Source organism: Labrus mixtus, unplaced genomic scaffold, assembly GCF_963584025.1.
Source record: "Labrus mixtus unplaced genomic scaffold, fLabMix1.1 SCAFFOLD_57, whole genome shotgun sequence".
In the NCBI taxonomy this organism is placed as follows: Eukaryota; Metazoa; Chordata; class Actinopteri; order Labriformes; family Labridae; genus Labrus; species Labrus mixtus.
In genome coordinates this window covers 295,268-313,069 of record NW_026870208.1, presented here as the reverse complement: position 1 = coordinate 313,069, position 17,802 = coordinate 295,268, and the positions used below count along the sequence as shown (strand labels likewise).

General features: G+C 46.5%; 1 protein-coding gene across 1 annotated transcript in view; it reads right to left on the bottom strand.

The window, feature by feature from the left end:
• Positions 1–274: 274 nt before the first annotated feature.
• The window catches only part of trim33l (tripartite motif containing 33, like), a 26,336-nt gene continuing 8,808 nt past the window's right edge, over positions 275–17,802 (bottom strand). Inside the window, exons 2-14 of the mRNA XM_061033905.1 lie at positions 17,173–17,238; positions 16,612–16,747; positions 15,694–15,820; positions 15,033–15,149; positions 13,147–13,261; positions 9,880–10,023; positions 8,484–8,595; positions 5,109–8,290; positions 4,650–4,993; positions 2,649–2,763; positions 2,352–2,408; positions 1,027–1,152; positions 275–905 (exon numbers count right to left, since the gene is read on the bottom strand). Coding sequence (XP_060889888.1) covers positions 624–905; positions 1,027–1,152; positions 2,352–2,408; positions 2,649–2,763; positions 4,650–4,993; positions 5,109–8,290; positions 8,484–8,595; positions 9,880–10,023; positions 13,147–13,261; positions 15,033–15,149; positions 15,694–15,820; positions 16,612–16,747; positions 17,173–17,214 — 4,899 coding nt within the window. The 5' untranslated portion in view covers positions 17,215–17,238 and the 3' untranslated portion in view covers positions 275–623. The remainder of the gene's footprint in view (positions 906–1,026; positions 1,153–2,351; positions 2,409–2,648; positions 2,764–4,649; positions 4,994–5,108; positions 8,291–8,483; positions 8,596–9,879; positions 10,024–13,146; positions 13,262–15,032; positions 15,150–15,693; positions 15,821–16,611; positions 16,748–17,172; positions 17,239–17,802) is intronic.

The window sequence follows — 17,802 nt, the reverse complement described above, 5'->3', positions numbered from 1 at the left end:
AACAAAAGTTCCAATAGGTCCAACACTGGATCACCAAAGACTGCAGACAAAGTTTAAATATAAACAGGAAGTTGTTATAAACAGGAAGTGCCCCTGTATCGGCGTCTAGGACTTCTGCTGCCGAGGTATCAAACAGGTATGGATATGGTTGGATTTTTACTAGAATCATATTGAATGTTAAGATTCTGGGGGAGACACAACGCCTCCTGGAGGGCCGAGCAAAGTAGCTCAGCACGCCACGACCACGGACAGAGCGCACAGGTGGGGCGACAGGTATGACAACAGGTTGTTTATTACACAAAATTATTCAAGTACAAAAAGAAATGTTCATATGAAAAACAAACATGCACGTGTGAGTCTGATGACTCAGCTGGCGAGCGTCGGCTGGCGAGTGTTGGCTGGCGAGCGTTGGCTGGCGAGCGTCGGCTGAATCTTTGTTGATAAACTTTGTGCATCAGCTGATAAAAAAACAAACGTTTTTGAATGACCTGCAAACATCAAACTGTGACGTTTAAAAAGTCTCGTCTCTCCTGTCAAAGGTTTAACACTGACTGAACTTCAACTCCCAGAATGCCTCAGCTGATGAAGCCACTGGATGGCGTTTGTGGGCGGGGTCAGAGGTCCTACCATGGTGACCTTGAAGGTGGTAAAGTCATGTTGTCCGTCTTCCTCTTCTTGACTTCATTCAGGTCGGAGAAATCCCCGAGCCTCTTCCTCGCGTTCTTCAGCTCACACTCATCGTCGACCACTTCAATGACCTCTGACCCCTCAGACACCTGCTCCGTCTGTGACATCACAGCGTGCTGGGTGTGTGCGCGGTGCCTCGGACTATTAAGATCGGAGCTGAAAGCTTCCGTCACCTTGTTCTTGAAACTCTCCATCAGTGCGTTTACGCTGTCGTCGTCCTGGAAACGAGACAACAGGAAGCACGACATCGATCAGCTGATTCATTTGAAAAACATCAGATCGTTTGTAAAAGATCGTTTATGATGTGATCATGACCTTTGACGTTGCCGTTGTTCGTACCCGTGCTGCGTCTTGTAAGAGCCTCCAGACGTCGTAGATCAGCTCTGCAGACGCCTTGTACTCCGGGTGGCGCCGCCGAGTCAGGCGCTCCGACATCGTCTTCAGACGAGACCAAACCCAATCCATCTGAAACATAAACAACACACACATCAGACAGTTACAGCGTCACCTGCTGGAGGAAGTACAAGTCGAGCTGCATTCACCTGGGTCCTACATTGATGTGTTAGCATGCTGATGTTAGCGCTCTTTAGTTAGCTCGTAGCTTCACATTGTTGTGTTAGCATGCTGATGTTAGCGCTCTTCAGTTAGCTCGTAGCTTCACATTGTTGTGTTAGCATGCTGATGTTAGCGCTCTTCAGTTAGCTCGTAGCTTCACATTGTTGTGTTAGCATGCTGATGTTAGCGCTCTTCAGTTAGCTCGTAGCTTCACATTGTTGTGTTAGCATGCTAATGTTAGCGCTCTTCAGTTAGCTCGTAGCTTCACGTTGTTGTGTTAGCATGCTAATGTTAGCGCTCTTCAGTTAGCTCGTAGCTTCACGTTGTTGTGTTAGCATGCTAATGTTAGCGCTCTTCAGTTAGCTCGTAGCTTCACATTGTTGTGTTAGCATGCTAATGTTAGCGCTCTTCAGTTAGCTCGTAGCTTCACATTGTTGTGTTAGCATGCTAATGTTAGCGCTCTTCAGTTAGCTCGTAGCTTCACATTGTTGTGTTAGCATGCTAATGTTAGCGCTATTTAGTTAGTTCGTAGCTTCACGTTGTTGTGTTAGCATGCTAATGTTAGCGCTCTTTAGTTAGGTCGTAGCTTCACATTGTTGTGTTAGCATGCTAATGTTAGCGCTCTTTAGTTAGCTCGTAGCTTCACATTGTTGTGTTAGCATGCTAATGTTAGCGCTCTTTAGTTAGTTCGTAGTTTCACATTGTTGTGTTAGCATGCTATAGTGCTCTTTAGTTAGCTCGTAACTTCACATTGTTGTGTTAGCATGCTAATGTTAGCACTCTTTAGTTAGCTCGTAGCTTCGCATTTCATGTAAACTGACACAGAATGAGCGTGATCTAAAAACTCTTACTAACATCCAAATAATCAGTGAGTATGTTCTTCTCTCTAGTTCTTGACTAAAACAGCTTTTATACACAAGGGGAGGAGCCGGCCGTCCCGTCCATGTAAACACGGCTCTGACAACAACACAGCCAGCGGGACTCGAGCTTCTCCCTCATTGTAGACAGTCATGACTCAGAGACACATTTACACAGGACAGACTTTATGATTTATTTATGTGGAACATGTCGATCATTCTGTCATTTCTGTCATCAAAAGATGCACTGACCTTAGAAAGTAAAGAGCAGCCTTCGACCTTCAGGTAGAGCAGCAGACACTCACACCTCTGTGAAAAGAACACAACACACAAGATCAACACCGATGTCACAACGACGAATCAGGAGAGAGAAAAAAACACCAGAAAGGAGGAAACAGGGAGACGTCATCAGAGAGTCAAAACACTGACGTGTTTTTATAAGATCAGGTCAACATGTTTTCACATATCTCTAGTGTGTGTGTGTGTGTGTGTGTGTGTGTGTGTGTGTGTGTGTGTGTGTGTGTGTGTGTGTGGTGGGAGGGCTCTGACCTTCTGGTCCTGCAGACTGAGATTCTCAGCTCTCTGTGGTCTGTCCCATCTGTGGGGGTCTGAGGGGTCTGAGGGGTCACTCAGGTCCTGACACAGTGAACAGGTCCACTCCATCCTGAGAGACAAAGAAGAGGAGCGACAGTCAGACACACCGTTTCAAACTCTCAGGACCCCGGAGAGGGTCTCAGGGGTCTATCCAGCGGAGAGTAGATATACAGTTGATGGTTTTTGGTTTCCGTCTCTTTGTAAAGCACTTTGACTCTCTATTCCTGAAACGGGAAATATAAATAAAGTAGAGATGCACCGATTGGGGAAATCAGGGTGATTGTTTCAGGACTTCTTTTGGTGTCAGACTCCCAGAATGCAACATGTTCTCTCATGTTTGAGTTTGTCCAACAGGTGACCTCGTCTCTGATCAGTCGTTATGTGTTCTAGATGTCAGAATTAAATTGACTTGGAACAACAATTAAAGATCTTCCACTGACGTCGGCTAATGCCACATTATTTGCCGACGTCAGTGACGATATCGTCCGATACCGAAGTTGACCCGATGCATCGCTAATATAAAATGAGAGACTCCCTTTCTCAGTGCACTGTTTGGTTTACAGTCCAGTATTCAATGTGAGCAGCGACAGTGTTCAGATCAAAAGCAAAAACCATCCCTTTCGGATACGTCTGCTGAATAAACGTCTCTCAGAGCGGCGCCCGTTCATCAGTTTCCTGCGAGTCTCAGTTTAACTGTAAATAATAAGTCACACAGAGGCCAAACTCTGGATCCCTTCAGACGTCTGAACCTGAGAAACAAACTGATCGATGATGTCATCAACAGATACCAGTTCATCAGCATAAACCACTGCAAATCCCCCACTGTTCCTTTCTCCCAAGGTGTTCCCCAAGGTTCTGTACTAGGTCCCCTCCTCTTCATCATGTACATGCTCCCCCTTGGCCACATCATCCGGAGCCATGGACTCCAGTTTCACTGCTTTGCTGACGACATCCAGCTCCACATCGCCACCACAGCCATCACTCACTCGATCCTCACTGACTGTATCACAGAAATAAAATCCTGGCTTCAAACCAACTTTCTCAAACTCAACTGCGACAAATCAGAAGTCATCATCATCGGCTCCAAATCCATCATCAGATCCACCAACAACTTCTCCCTAACCACTGATGGCTCTACAGTGCTCCCTTCCCCCCACATCCGTAACCTTGGTGCCAAAACAGCCTTTTACCACCTCAGAAACATTGCCCGCCTCCGCCCATCCCTCTCATTTTCAGCTGCCGAGACCCTCACCTACACTTTCATCACCTCCAGATTAGACTTCTGCAACAGTCTCCTCTACAGATCACCATCACACTCACTGAAGAAACTTCCATACATTCAGAACTCTGCTGCTCGTCTCCTCACACACTCCCGTACCAGAGACCACATCAACCCTGTTCTTCATGACCTCCACTGGCTCCCCATCCCCCAGCGTATCAACTTCAAAACTCCTCATCATCACCTACAAAGCCCTCCACAACCTGGCTCCTCCCCCTTCCTGTCTGAGCTCCTCCACCCGCACTCTCAGGTCTGCGGATGCAAACCTCCTGTCCCCCCCCTGCAGGACCAACTGATGTCCTGGGGGGACAGGGCTTTCTCCATTGCCGCTCCCACCGTCTGGAACTCACTCCCTAAAAACATCAGAGACCCCCCCCTCACTCATCTCCTTCAAGAAATCCCTAAAAACTCACCTCCAACACTGCCTACAACCACTAACCCCCATACCCCCGCCCCCCCCCAACATTACTTCTTTGTACTGTCCTCGTCGTTTTCGTTTTGTTTTTTGGTTGTTTTTTTCCTTGTCAAAGCCTGCTGGTACCTGACTGGTCAGAACATTTTTCAAATAAAATCCAGGTTCGGGATTCAGATTCTACTATTTTAAATAGATTCTGTAAATAAAGATTCTTGTGGAGGCGGATCATTTAATAAATGAATAACTGTGTGTTGATTCTCACCAGATGTCACATCCGACGGTGGGAACGTGACAGTCTCGGTGGTATCCTCGACCGCACGCCGAGCAGATGATTGATCCGTTGGCCGATCCGCAGGCAGAGCAGCTGACGGTCTGCAGGGTCGGAGGAGAGTCTGGGGACAGCGGCTCTGTGTAGCAAACTGTGACGTCATCATCATGCGACTGTGGCTTTAAGTCGTCATCTGTGACATCATCGTGCGACAGTGGCTTTGATTCGTCATCTGTGATGTCATCATCGTGCGACTGTGGTTTTGAGTCGTCATCTTTGATGTCATCATCGTGCGACTGTGGCTTTGAGTCGTCATCTGTGATGTCATCATCATGCGACTGTAACCCAAGCAGAGAAATGTCACGTTAGCTACAAATCATTGTGTCATCCTGCGTTGTCAGATAATGAACTACAAAAATAATCTTTAAATGTGATGATTCATGGACGACCTACCTCAGAGTCTTCGCTCAGTTCTTCCAGATAAAACTCATCTTCAGCATCGCCAGGGACCAGAAGAAAGCTGGGAAGGGGACCCCCAGGTTCGGGCAGAGCGAGAGGCAGTCGGTCCAGAGAAACTCTGGGCTGCCATAGGCTCAGTTTGAAGTCCTGGCTTCCAATCTCAGAGCTCGGCTCCTCAGTGTCACTGTCCAATACTTCTGGTGTCGAGGGTTTCTCTGAAGGCTCTGGGTCTTCAGACACGGTGGAGGTGGGCTCGTTCTCTGCAGGCTCCTGATGCCTCGGCGTCACCTGCTGCACGCTGCTGTCACAGGCAGAGTCTGCCACCGCCTTCACCACAACACTGGGCTGATAGGGTTTCTCAGAGGAGGAGCAGGGGCTGATATCAGGAGAGGGTTTATCCTCCAGTGGTTGATGTTGAGGTGTTTGTTTGCTGTCTGGCAATGACTGGATGTCTGTGGACTGACTGAGGACTGGTGACGTTTGGTGTGCCAGAAACGGTTGTCGGTCTGGTAATTGTTTTTGATCTGCCGATGGTTGAATTTCCAGCGATGGTAGGTCATCTTGTGATTGTTTGGGGACTGCCGATGGTTGAACTTCTAGCGATGGTAGGTCATCTTGTGATTGTTTGTGGACTGCCGATGGTTGAACTTCTAGTGATGGTAGGTCATCTTGTGATTGTTTGTGGACTTGCAACGGTTGAATTTCCAGCGATGGTATGTCATCTTGTGATTGTTTGTGGACTTGCAACGGTTGAATTTCCAGCGATGGTAGGTCATCTTGTGATTGTTTGGGGACTGTCGACGGTTGAATTTCCAGCGATGGTAGGTCATCTTGTGATTGTTTGGGGACTGCCGATGGTTGAACTTCTAGCGATGGTAGGTCATCTTGTGATTGTTTGTGGACTGCCGATGGTTGAACTTCTAGTGATGGTAGGTCATCTTGTGATTGTTTGTGGACTTGCAACGGTTGAATTTCCAGCGATGGTAGGTCATCTTGTGATTGTTTGTGGACTTGCAACGGTTGAATTTCCAGCGATGGTAGGTCATCTTGTGATTGTTTGGGGACTGTCGACGGTTGAATTTCCAGCGATGGTAGGTCATCTTGTGATTGTTTGGGGACTGCCGATGGTTGAACTTCTAGCGATGGTAGGTCATCTTGTGATTGTTTGTGGACTGCCGATGGTTGAACTTCTAGTGATGGTAGGTCATCTTGTGATTGTTTGTGGACTTGCAACGGTTGAATTTCCAGCGATGGTAGGTCATCTTGTGATTGTTTGGGGACTGTCGACGGTTGAATTTCCAGCGATGGTAGGTCATCTTGTGATTGTTTGGGGACTGCCGATGGTTGAACTTCTAGCGATGGTAGGTTATCTTGTGATTGTTTGTGGACTTGCGACGGTTGAATTTCCAGCGATGGTAGGTCATCTTGTGATTGTTTGGAGACTGCCGACGGTTGAATTTCCAGCGATGGTAGGTCATCTTGTGATTGTTTGGAGACTGCCGACGGTTGAATTTCCAGCGATGGTAGGTTATCTTGTGATTGTTTGGAGACTGCCGACGGTTGAATTTCCAGCGATGGTAGGTCATCTTGTGATTGTTTGGGGACTGCCGACGGTTGAATTTCCAGCGATGGTAGGTCATCTTGTGATTGTTTGGGGACTGTCGACGGTTGAATTTCCAGCGATGGTGGTTCATCTTGTGATTGTTTGGGAACTAGTAGCAGCATGTGTTTGAGTGGTGTTGATGTGAGGACTCGCATCGGTACAGTTCCCTGCAACGGTTCAGGGTTTGGTGATTGTTTCTGTTGTTGCCACGATTGGTTTCCTGGTGTTTGTTTGTGGTCCCAAAATAAGTGGTTTTCTTGGCTTGGCTGGGGGACTTCAGTTTGTTTGGGGTCTTGCATTACAAGCTGTTTAAATGATGTGTTGCCTAACAATATGTGCTTGTCTGTCTTTAGTTTGCGGACTGGCAGTGAATCCCAGTCTTCTGTTTGTTTGTGGACTGGCAATGGTTGGTGGTCTGGTGTTTGTTTGTGGACTGGCAATAGTTGGTGGTCTGGTGTTTGTTTGTGGACTGGCAATGGTTGGTGGTCTGGTGTTTGTTTGTGGTTTGGCAATGGTTGGTGGTCTGGTGTTTGTTTGTGGACTGGCAATGGTTGGTGGTCTGGTGTTTGTTTGTGGACTGGCAATGGTTGGTGGTCTGGTGTTTGTTTGTTGACTGGCAATGGTTGGTGGTCTGGTGTTTGTTTGTGGACTGGCAATGGTTGGTGGTCTGGTGTTTGTTTGTGGACTGGCAATGGTTGGTGGTCTGGTGTTTGTTTGTTGACTGGCAATGGTTGGTGGTCTGGTGTTTGTTTGTGGAATGGCAATGGTTGGTGGTCTGGTGTTTGTTTGTGGACTGGCAATGATTGGTGGTCTGGTGTTTGTTTGTTGATTGGCAATGGTTGGTGGTCTGGTGTTTGTTTGTGGAATGGCAATGGTTGGTGGTCTGGTGTTTGTTTGTGGACTGGCAATGGCTGGTTCTGTTGTGTTAGTTTTTGGTTCAGTAAAGGATGTTGGTCTTGCAATGGATGGTGTGCCAGCGATGGTACGTGGCGTGGTGTTTGTTGTTGTGGCGCACTGTGACTTGGCCCAGCAGTGGTCCCTGTAGTCCTTACAAAGAGTATTTGATTACTGCCGAGGTTCTGCTTATTTACTGCAGTGTGGTTACTTGTCTCTCGTTTACTGGACCAAGCTAATCCAGGCTGGGCGTAAGACAAATTCTGATTGAGCAGCAAAGGCAGCTGAGGTGCGCTGAAGGGAACCGTCATGCCTGACATCTGGTACGCAGCCAGAGCGGCGGCCAGCTGGACCAAGGCGGGCTGGTTCTGAGGGGGGGCGGTCTTCTGGTTCAAAACTACTGCGAGGACATTGCTGGCTGAGGGGGCAGGCTGTAGGACTAAGGGTGTACCCACAGGCTGGGGTTGACTTTTAGACATCAACTGTTTTACGTTTGTGCCCGCGGTCTGAGCCGGAACCAGGACCGGGACCGTGGAGGTAGAAGGTCTGGCTGAGGATGAGCAGCGGAGGGAGGTGGGGAGGGAGCATGAAATTGGAGCTGACGACTGAGCCGGGTCGTATGTGTTCTTAGGGGGAGGTGGATTGACAGAAAACGGGACCGATCCAACTTGAAGTTTACCTGGAAAAACAAACATGAAACTTCTCAAAGAAAAACATCGACAACAAGCAGAAAAGTGATAAACAACGACTTCAGAAGGTTCATATTTTACAAGAGACGTCCATCAACGCGTGCACTTCAGTCACCTCTGTTTTTATCATTTAGTTTTTGTAACAACTGACCATCATGGAAATGTAACATCACTTTGACCTACCAAAGTTCAAAATGGCCTCCAGAGACGGTTTGTCGGTGATGACCTTCAGGTGAACCATGTTCTGAGGAGGGTACAAGTCATGAACAGGGAGCTTTCTTGTCAGAAACTGAACCTGCAGAGAGGAGACGGACATGGTCACGAAGAGTCTGTTTAACCCACAGCAGAATAAGGTTGTTGGATAGTCTGATGTTTTTTTGTTGTCTAAAGTTTTAAATGTTATGATCTTTGTGATTTTATAGATAATTTAAAAAAAACTTTCGATCTTCCTCCATATTTTAAACTCGGCGCTGATGCGAGAGAAAAGAGAGAGCGCTGTCTAAATTGCACAAATATGCAGAAGTTAACTGCAATTTCTGTTGCCATGGTATCAAAACAGGTATTGATGTCGTTGGATTTGAACTAAAATCAAATCAAGGTCAAAAGTCTGGTTTGTAGCATCAATCTTACTGTGTGATATTTTAGGGGGGAGGGATCAAGGTTGTCGTAGGTCCCTTTTTGTTCTTTTGTGCAATTTTACCACAAACTGTAATTATGAATGTTTGAAGTCTGAGTGGCGTCACCCGTCTGTTCCTGCAGGGGGCGCTGGAGTCCCATCGATGGCGGTCTCCATGCTGGAAATGCTGTCTCAGTCTAACTTTCAGTCAACCTAACGACAGGCTGAGAGCTGGAGCTGAGGCGGGTTTTAAACCTCCTGACAAACCGTTACACCGCGCCCACCTGTCAATCAGGTCAGCTACACGCCTTATTGTGAATAACTCTTATCCTTCATCAAATCAAAACTGATGAGTCATCAAAACATTCACCCCCCGTACAGTGTGTGTCCATCGAGACATGAGCTAATCACACCTATTTGTTTTTTTGAACCAGGCTGTAAACATGTTAATCTCTGCTGTAAAAACAGACTTTTTAGAATGGGTGTGTATGTGACTTCCTGTGCTTCTGCAGCCAGCCTCTAGTGGACACTCCAGGAACTGCATGATTTTACACTTCAGCCTCTAGTGGACACTCCAGGAACTGCAGGATTTTACACTTCAGCATCGGCTTCATTTTTAAACACTGGAGGTTGCTGCTTGGTCTTCTCTTATCAATGCATTGCATCTTGGGTTTTAGTACTTGAGTACCTGTCGCTCATGTGACCTTGTGATGACCTACTCGTGGAATCTTCTTTAGGAACACGTTAATTTTACTGCAACGCTCCTGAGCCCAGGTAAGACAGAAAAAGCTGTTTGTAAATCAGGTAAGCAAGCCAGCAGAATGCTAATGCATGCATACGGTTTGTATCTCATGGGAATGGATTCACAAACATTGAATGTTTGCATGTTGACATTGAAATATTTTATATTTCTTTACCTGAGCCCTGCAGGGATCCATACAACACTGCAGGTGTGATGCTTACCTGAGCGGAAAAGTGAAGCAGCTGGGACAGGTCTCTGTTTTTGGCTGCTTCTGCTTCAGCCAAAAGTGTCTGTCGATGCTGCTGCATCAGCTTCAGCTTCATCATCCTCACTCTGATCTGCTGGCTCTCCTGCTCACTCACCTCCTGCTCAAGCACACAAACAACACACAATGAGGAGACACAACACACAATGAGGAGACACAACACACAATGAGGAGACACAACACACAATGAGCTCAAATATAACTTTTCTTTTTTTATATATATAATAATAATATAAGATATAAGATTTATTTTTGTGCCTTCATTGTAGAGATAGGACAGTGGATAGAGTCAGAAATGGGAGAGAGAGAGAGAGAGTAGGGAACGACATGCAGGAAAGGGTCAGATCTGAACCTGGGCCACCCACTTGGAGGACTACAGCCTCCATCCATGGGACGCCACCAGCGCCTTATCAGTGATATATCACTTTAAACAGTGACATTTCACTGATCTTCTTCTACGTAGCATCAACGCTGTTTTTTGTTGTTGATTCCTACTTTCTGACCTGAAGTCGGAAGAACGACTTCCAAACTCGGAAACTTGGATCACCCGAGCAGCACCTGAATGCAGCATTAAGCACGGTACGGGACAACTCTGCTAGTGTGATCTCGCCCTCAGTAATGTTGCTGAAGACACAGGTGCTCGGAGCGGTCCACTCTAACCCAATCAGAAGTGTCGGATGTTAAAAGCAGGAGTGAACACCCCCACTGTGACGGGAACATTTGCTCTGCATGAGGAGAGTCTGCCCTGTGTGGGGGGGGGTCACACCTCATACACATGAGGACCTCGATGTTCTGTCAGGAGAACAGAGCCTCAGGTAACACTCAGGAAACACTCAGGTAACACTCAGGTAACACTCAGGAAACACTCAGGAAACACTCAGGTAACACTCAGGAAACACTCAGGAAACACTCAGGTAACACTCAGGAAACACTCAGGTAACACTCAGGAAACACTCAGGAAACACTCAGGTAACACTCAGGTAACACTCAGGAAACACTCAGGAAACACTCAGGAAACACTCAGGTAACACTCAGGTAACACTCAGGAAACACTCAGGAAACACTCAGGTAACACTCAGGAAACACTCAGGTAACAATCAGGAAACACTCAGGTAACACTCAGGAAACACTCAGGTAACACTCAGGAAACACTCAGGAAACACTCAGGAAACACTCAGGTAACACTCAGGTAACACTCAGGAAACACTCAGGTAACACTCAGGTAACACTCAGGAAACACTCAGGAAACACTCAGGTAACACTCAGGAAACACTCAGGTAACACTCAGGTAACACTCAGGAAACACTCAGGAAACACTCAGGTAACACTCAGGTAACACTCAGGAAACACTCAGGAAACACTCAGGTAACACTCAGGTAACACTCAGGAAACACTCAGGTAACACTCAGGAAACACTCAGGAAACACTCAGGTAACACTCAGGAAACACTCAGGAAACACTCAGGTAACACTCAGGAAACACTCAGGTAACACTCAGGTAACACTCAGGTAACACTCAGGAAACACTCAGGTAACACTCAGGAAACACTCAGGTAACACTCAGGTAACACTCAGGTAACACTCAGGAAACACTCAGGTAACACTCAGGAAACACTCAGGTAACACTCAGGTAACACTCAGGAAACACTCAGGTAACACTCAGGTAACACTCAGGAAACACTCAGGAAACACTCAGGTAACACTCAGGAAACACTCAGGTAACACTCAGGTAACACTCAGGAAACACTCAGGTAACACTCAGGTAACACTCAGGTAACACTCAGGAAACACTCAGGTAACACTCAGGTAACACTCAGGTAACACTCAGGTAACACTCAGGAAACACTCAGGTAACACTCAGGTAACACTCAGGTAACACTCAGGAAACACTCAGGTGAGACCTGTGCATCTGATATTAGCAGCCACGTTTTACAACCTCTCTCTCTGCAGGACTCAGGAATGTGGATTAACATCTCGTTTACTTTTTACCAAGAAACAAAGGAACTGATCAATGATTTAAGTCTCCCTCTCAGACAGGATATTATGAACTTTTACAACACCTGGAATAAACAACCGAGCAGAAACAGAACACTCTGCTATCTACGAATTGACCCCAAAGACACGAACTGTGACCGAAACCAGTCTCTGCAAAGTCATAAAAATTGACCATCTGTGGAAAATACTGCTGAAGGACTGATTAAAACACAGCGTTCAATTCTGCATCAAATGAACATTTATGTCTTTCTTCATCTAGATATTTGTAACTGTCACATTGAATGTATTATAATCATCTTTTTAAAGTCAAAATCTGATGTTTAGAATACAATACTTCGTCCGTTATATTGATTCCGTCTTCAGAGGCGTTACAGAGGGGAGTCCATTGCCAAGGTGATGCAGGGTCAGACTGATTTAATTAGGAATGAGCTCAGCTCTCTGATTTAAGGAGGAATGAGATCAGCTCTCTGATTTAAGGAGGAATGAGATCAGCTCTCTGATTTAAGGAGGAATGAGATCAGCTCTCTGATTTAATTAGGAATGAGCTCAGCTCTCTGATTTAAGGAGGAATGAGATCAGCTCTCTGATTTAAGGAGGAATGAGATCAGCTCTCTGATTTAAAGGAGGAATGAGATCAGCTCTCTGATTTAAGGTGGAATGAGATCAGCTCTCTGATTTAAGGAGGAATGAGATCAGCTCTCTGATTTAATTAGGAATGAGATCAGCTCTCTGATTTAAGGAGGAATGAGATCAGCTCTCTGATTTAAGGAGGAATGAGATCAGCTCTCTGATTTAAGGAGGAATGAGATCAGCTCTCTGATTTAATTAGGAATGAGATCAGCTCTCTGATTTAAGGAGGAATGAGCTCAGCTCTCTGATTTAAGGAGGAATGAGATAAGCTCTCTGATTTAATTAGGAATGAGCTCAGCTCTCTGATTTAAGGAGGAATGATCTCAGCTCTCTGATTTAAGGTGGAATGAGATCAGCTCTCTGATTTAAGGTGGAATGAGATCAGCTCTCTGATTTAAGGAGGAATGATCTCAGCTCTCTGATTTAAGGTGGAATGAGATCAGCTCTCTGATTTAAGGTGGAATGAGATCAGCTCTCTGATTTAAGGAGGAATGAGCTCAGCTCTCTGATTTAAGGTGGAATGAGATCAGCTCTCTGACCCGTCTGACCCTGTGATGTAACAATAACAGACTGGACTAATAAAGTCCTGGACCTCTTACCTTGACCTTAGTCAGGATCTCCTGAGTCCGGTTCTTCATGTGCTGAGTCAGGATGATGTGAGCCTGACTCAGCTCCGCCTCCAGCTGAGCCTCGCTCTCTGAGATGTCCCGCAGCCTGAAACACAACGAGAGAGATCAGCTCTCTGATTGAAGGTGGAATGAGATCAGCTCTCTGATTGAAGGTGGAATGAGATCAGCTCTCTGATTTAAGGTGGAATGAGATCAGCTCTCTGATTTAAGGAGGAATGAGATCAGCTCTCTGATTTAAGGAGGAATGAGATCAGCTCTCTGATTTAAGGAGGAATGAGATCAGCTCTCTGATTTAATTAGGAATGAGCTCAGCTCTCTGATTTAAGGTGGAATGAGATCAGCTCTCTGATTTAAGGAGGAATGAGATCAGCTCTCTGATTTAAGGTGGAATGAGATCAGCTCTCTGATTTAAGGTGGAATGAGCTCAGCTCTCTGATTTAAGGTGGAATGAGCTCAGCTCTCTGATTTAAGGTGGAATGAGCTCAGCTCTCTGATTTAAGGTGGAATGAGATCAGCTCTCTGATTTAAGGTGGAATGAGATCAGCTCTCTGATTTAATTAGGAATGAGCTCAGCTCTCTGATTTAAGGAGGAATGATCTCAGCTCTCTGATTTAAGGAGGAATGAGATCAGCTCTCTGATTTAAGGTGGAATGAGATCAGCTCTCTGATTTAAGGAGGAATGAGATCAGCTCTCTGATTTAAGGTGGAATGAGCTCAGCTCTCTGATTTAAGGAGGAATGAGATCAGCTCTCTGATTTAAGGTGGAATGAGATCAGCTCTCTGATTTAATTAGGAATGAGCTCAGCTCTCTGATTTAAGGAGGAATGAGATCAGCTCTCTGATTTAATTAGATATGAGCTCAGCTCTCTGATTTAAGGAGGAATGATCTCAGCTCTCTGATTTAAGGAGGAATGATCTCAGCTCTCTGATTTAAGGTGGAATGAGATCAGCTCTCTGATTTAAGGAGGAATGATCTCAGCTCTCTGATTTAAGGTGGAATGAGATCAGCTCTCTGATTTAAGGTGGAATGAGATCAGCTCTCTGATTTAAGGAGGAATGAGATCAGCTCTCTGATTTAAGGTGGAATGAGATCAGCTCTCTGATTTAAGGTGGAATGAGATGAGCTCTCTGATTTAAGGAGGAATGAGATCAGCTCTCTGATTTAAGGTGGAATGAGATCAGCTCTCTGATTTAAGGAGGAATGAGATCAGCTCTCTGATTTAAGGTGGAATGAGATCAGCTCTCTGATTTAAGGAGGAATGAGATCAGCTCTCTGATTTAAGGTGGAATGAGCTCAGCTCTCTGATTTAAGGAGGAATGAGATCAGCTCTCTGATTTAAGGTGGAATGAGATCAGCTCTCTGATTTAATTAGGAATGAGCTCAGCTCTCTGATTTAAGGAGGAATGATCGCAGCTCTCTGATTTAAGGTGGAATGAGATCAGCTCTCTGATTTAAGGTGGAATGAGATCAGCTCTCTGATTTAAGGTGGAATGAGATCAGCTCTCTGATTTAAGGAGGAATGATCTCAGCTCTCTGATTTAAGGAGGAATGAGATCAGCTCTCTGATTTAAGGAGGAATGAGATCAGCTCTCTGATTTAAGGAGGAATGATCTCAGCTCTCTGATTTAAGGAGGAATGAGCTCAGCTCTCTGATTTAAGGTGGAATGAGCTCAGCTCTCTGATTTAAGGTGGAATGAGCTCAGCTCTCTGATTTAAGGAGGAATGATCTCAGCTCTCTGATTTAAGGTGGAATGAGCTCAGCTCTCTGATTTAAGGAGGAATGAGCTCAGCTCTCTGATTTAAGGAGGAATGAGATCAGCTCTCTGATTTAAGGAGGAATGATCTCAGCTGGTACCTGGTCTCCATGTCCTGCAGGCTCCGCCTCACCGTGTCAGTCTGCACTCTGAATGGTTGAATCAAGTGGTCCACCTGCTTCTTAATTTTGTCCAACGCCTCGCTGATAAACTGATACCTGAGAGGAGGAGGAGGAGGAAGAGAGAGAGGAGGAGGAGGAAGAAGAGGAGGAGAGAGAGGAGGAGGAAGAGGAAGAGGAGGAGGAGGAGGAAGAAGAGAGAGAGGAGGAGGCGGAGGAAGAGAGAGAGGAGGAAGAGAGAGAGGAGGAAGAGAGAGGAGGAGGCGGAGGAAGAGAGAGAGGAGGAGGAGGAGGAAGAGAGAGAGGAGGAATAGGAGGAAAATGTTACAGACTGCTACCTGCATGATGTATTTTTGTTCGGCTAACCTGAAAGTCATCATCGCGTCGGCTCCTTGACATTAAACCTCCGACTGTTTTCTTGGATTATAAATCTCAACGTGTCCTTTTGTAAAACGTGAAACAGTTTCAGAATTCACACGTGGGAGCGTCCAGATGTCGCAGAGAAAAAACATTAAAATCTCTTGAAGTTGTTTCTACCTTATTGCTGCGTCGCTCTATGAGGCTTTAAGGAGTTATTATTGGTGTGATGTGTAACCATGGTAACCGTCTGTGTGTGTGAGCGAGGAGCCTGGAGCAGACGTACCTGTGGTTCTTGTGATCGATGAGCTGACAGTCCCGGCAGGTGACATGGTGACAGGTGAAGCAGAAGAGTTTGAGCGGCTCAGAGGGGTGGAGCTTGCAGTACTTTGTGGGCGGAGTCCTGACTGCACCTGGTCACAGAAACAAAGATGACAGAGGATGGTCAAGAAGAGCGTTTAACATCACGCCACCAGGAGCAGTGATGGTGTATGTGTGTTAGCGGTGTCCAGGCACCAGTTTGCGTTTACGCCTTATTCTCTGCTCGTTTGTGTTAAGGAACCCATGGCGGACATCTGAGGACGGGGGGGGCTAAGAGACCCGAGGAGGACACGGACGAGGACTGGGGATCTTTCAGGGTCACCAACTGCAGGACTGCAACTAGACTCACTCAGAGATTATTACTCAACAACTACAAACTGAAAACCCAGAAGGAAGAGAAACCATGCTCCTCTCTGTAACCATGGAGACGATCAAACTGGACTCTCTAGAGGAAGTCGTAACAGACAGTCTGCAGGAGGATCATCACAGCTGACCTCAGCAGACTCCAAGGGGATTTTTAAAAGCCGCAGCACTTTGTGTCCTCCTCTCTCGTGATACCAAGTGGAGGACTCGTCTTTCTCTCTTTTCCACAGTCCAGGTGAACCGCACAGCCGGTCTCGGCCTTGGTGCTGGCGTGGTCACTCCTATCGGTCTTATTATTGAACACAGTTTTAATAAGAGCAGACTAAGGAGCTGTGATCATATGAAACATGTTTAACACTAATAATAAATATATAAAGAAGAACCAGAGCTGATCAAGTTTCATCAGATTGTGGGATGTTTGAGAGCTGAGAGGAGCTGCTGGAACCTCTTTGACATGTTTGAACTGGTTTGAACTGGTTTGAACTGGTCTGAATGAAGTCTCAGTGGATCGTTGTCGTACCTGCAGGCGGCTTGTCGAGGATCTGGTGAGATCTGGTGATGGTCACTCTGCGATGAGCCGACAAACAGCTTCCACACAGAGCTTCATTACAGTCCACACACCAAACACAGGAGGAGGAGCTGTCACAGCTGCAGCACTGAGGAGACGAGGAGGAGGAAGAGGAAGAGGAGGAAGAGGAGGAAGAGGAGGAGGAGGAAGAAGAGGAGCTGTCGCACTGAGGAGGAGGAGGAGGAGGAGACGAGGAGGGGAAGGAGGAGGAGACGAGGAGGAGGAGGAGGAGGAGACGAGGAGGAGGAGGAGGATGTGAGGGAAGACAGGCAGGGAAGGAGGAGGTAAAGGAGGCAAGGAAGGGAAGGAGGAGGAGGAGAGATCAGACAGAGAGGGGAAAGAGGGCAGAGGGGATAGGGAGGAGGAGGAGGAGGAGCAGAGAGGAGGTGGACAGGAGGAGGGGAAGGAGAGGAAGGATCGATGTAAGGGAGGAGGAAGGTGAGGTGGGCAGGACAGTATATTTCTGATCTTTTTGTTTTGTAACCCCGGCGGTCCTATGAGACTTTGACTTACCTGCATTCTCAAAGTGTTTCCTGGTGCGGCTGACGTCTCCATGGTGACGAGGTGAGAGGTCGTATCCTGGAACACAGAGACAGACGAACGTCTTAATGTGAAACACCAACAAACAACGTCCCTGAAACCTGTAAAGCCAAAAGGAATCTTAATGATCCAAAGTTGAAGTCGTTCGATTCGTCTCCACGCCTCGTCTCGAGGATCAGGTTCACCGTGTGGTCATGTTTCTGGACGCTCCTCCTTCGCCCTCTTTCCTCTTTCCTCACATCAGAACCTGAACGTGGTGTGGACTCTTCAGACTCCTCACTAAACCCAACCAGCACAGTTAGTCTGTAACTTGAGTTGAGTCAGTGTTTGGTTACCATGGAGACGTAAGGTTCATCATCTGGTTCTAGTAGCTCCAAACTGACCAAAACATTGTGTCAGAAATGAGATTTAAATGTGAAGGAGGACGAGGTCTGCAGGAGAGCAGAACCATCAGCAGAACCATCAGAGTATCGGGGTTTTGTGAAATGTCACGGGAGGATTTGAACAGGGTTATTTACTTCAGGAAGCACAGTTGAGCTCATTGGGGGAAATTATTGTCACTCATCAGTGCGCAGGTTAGTCGTTATAAGCCCGCCCTGAACA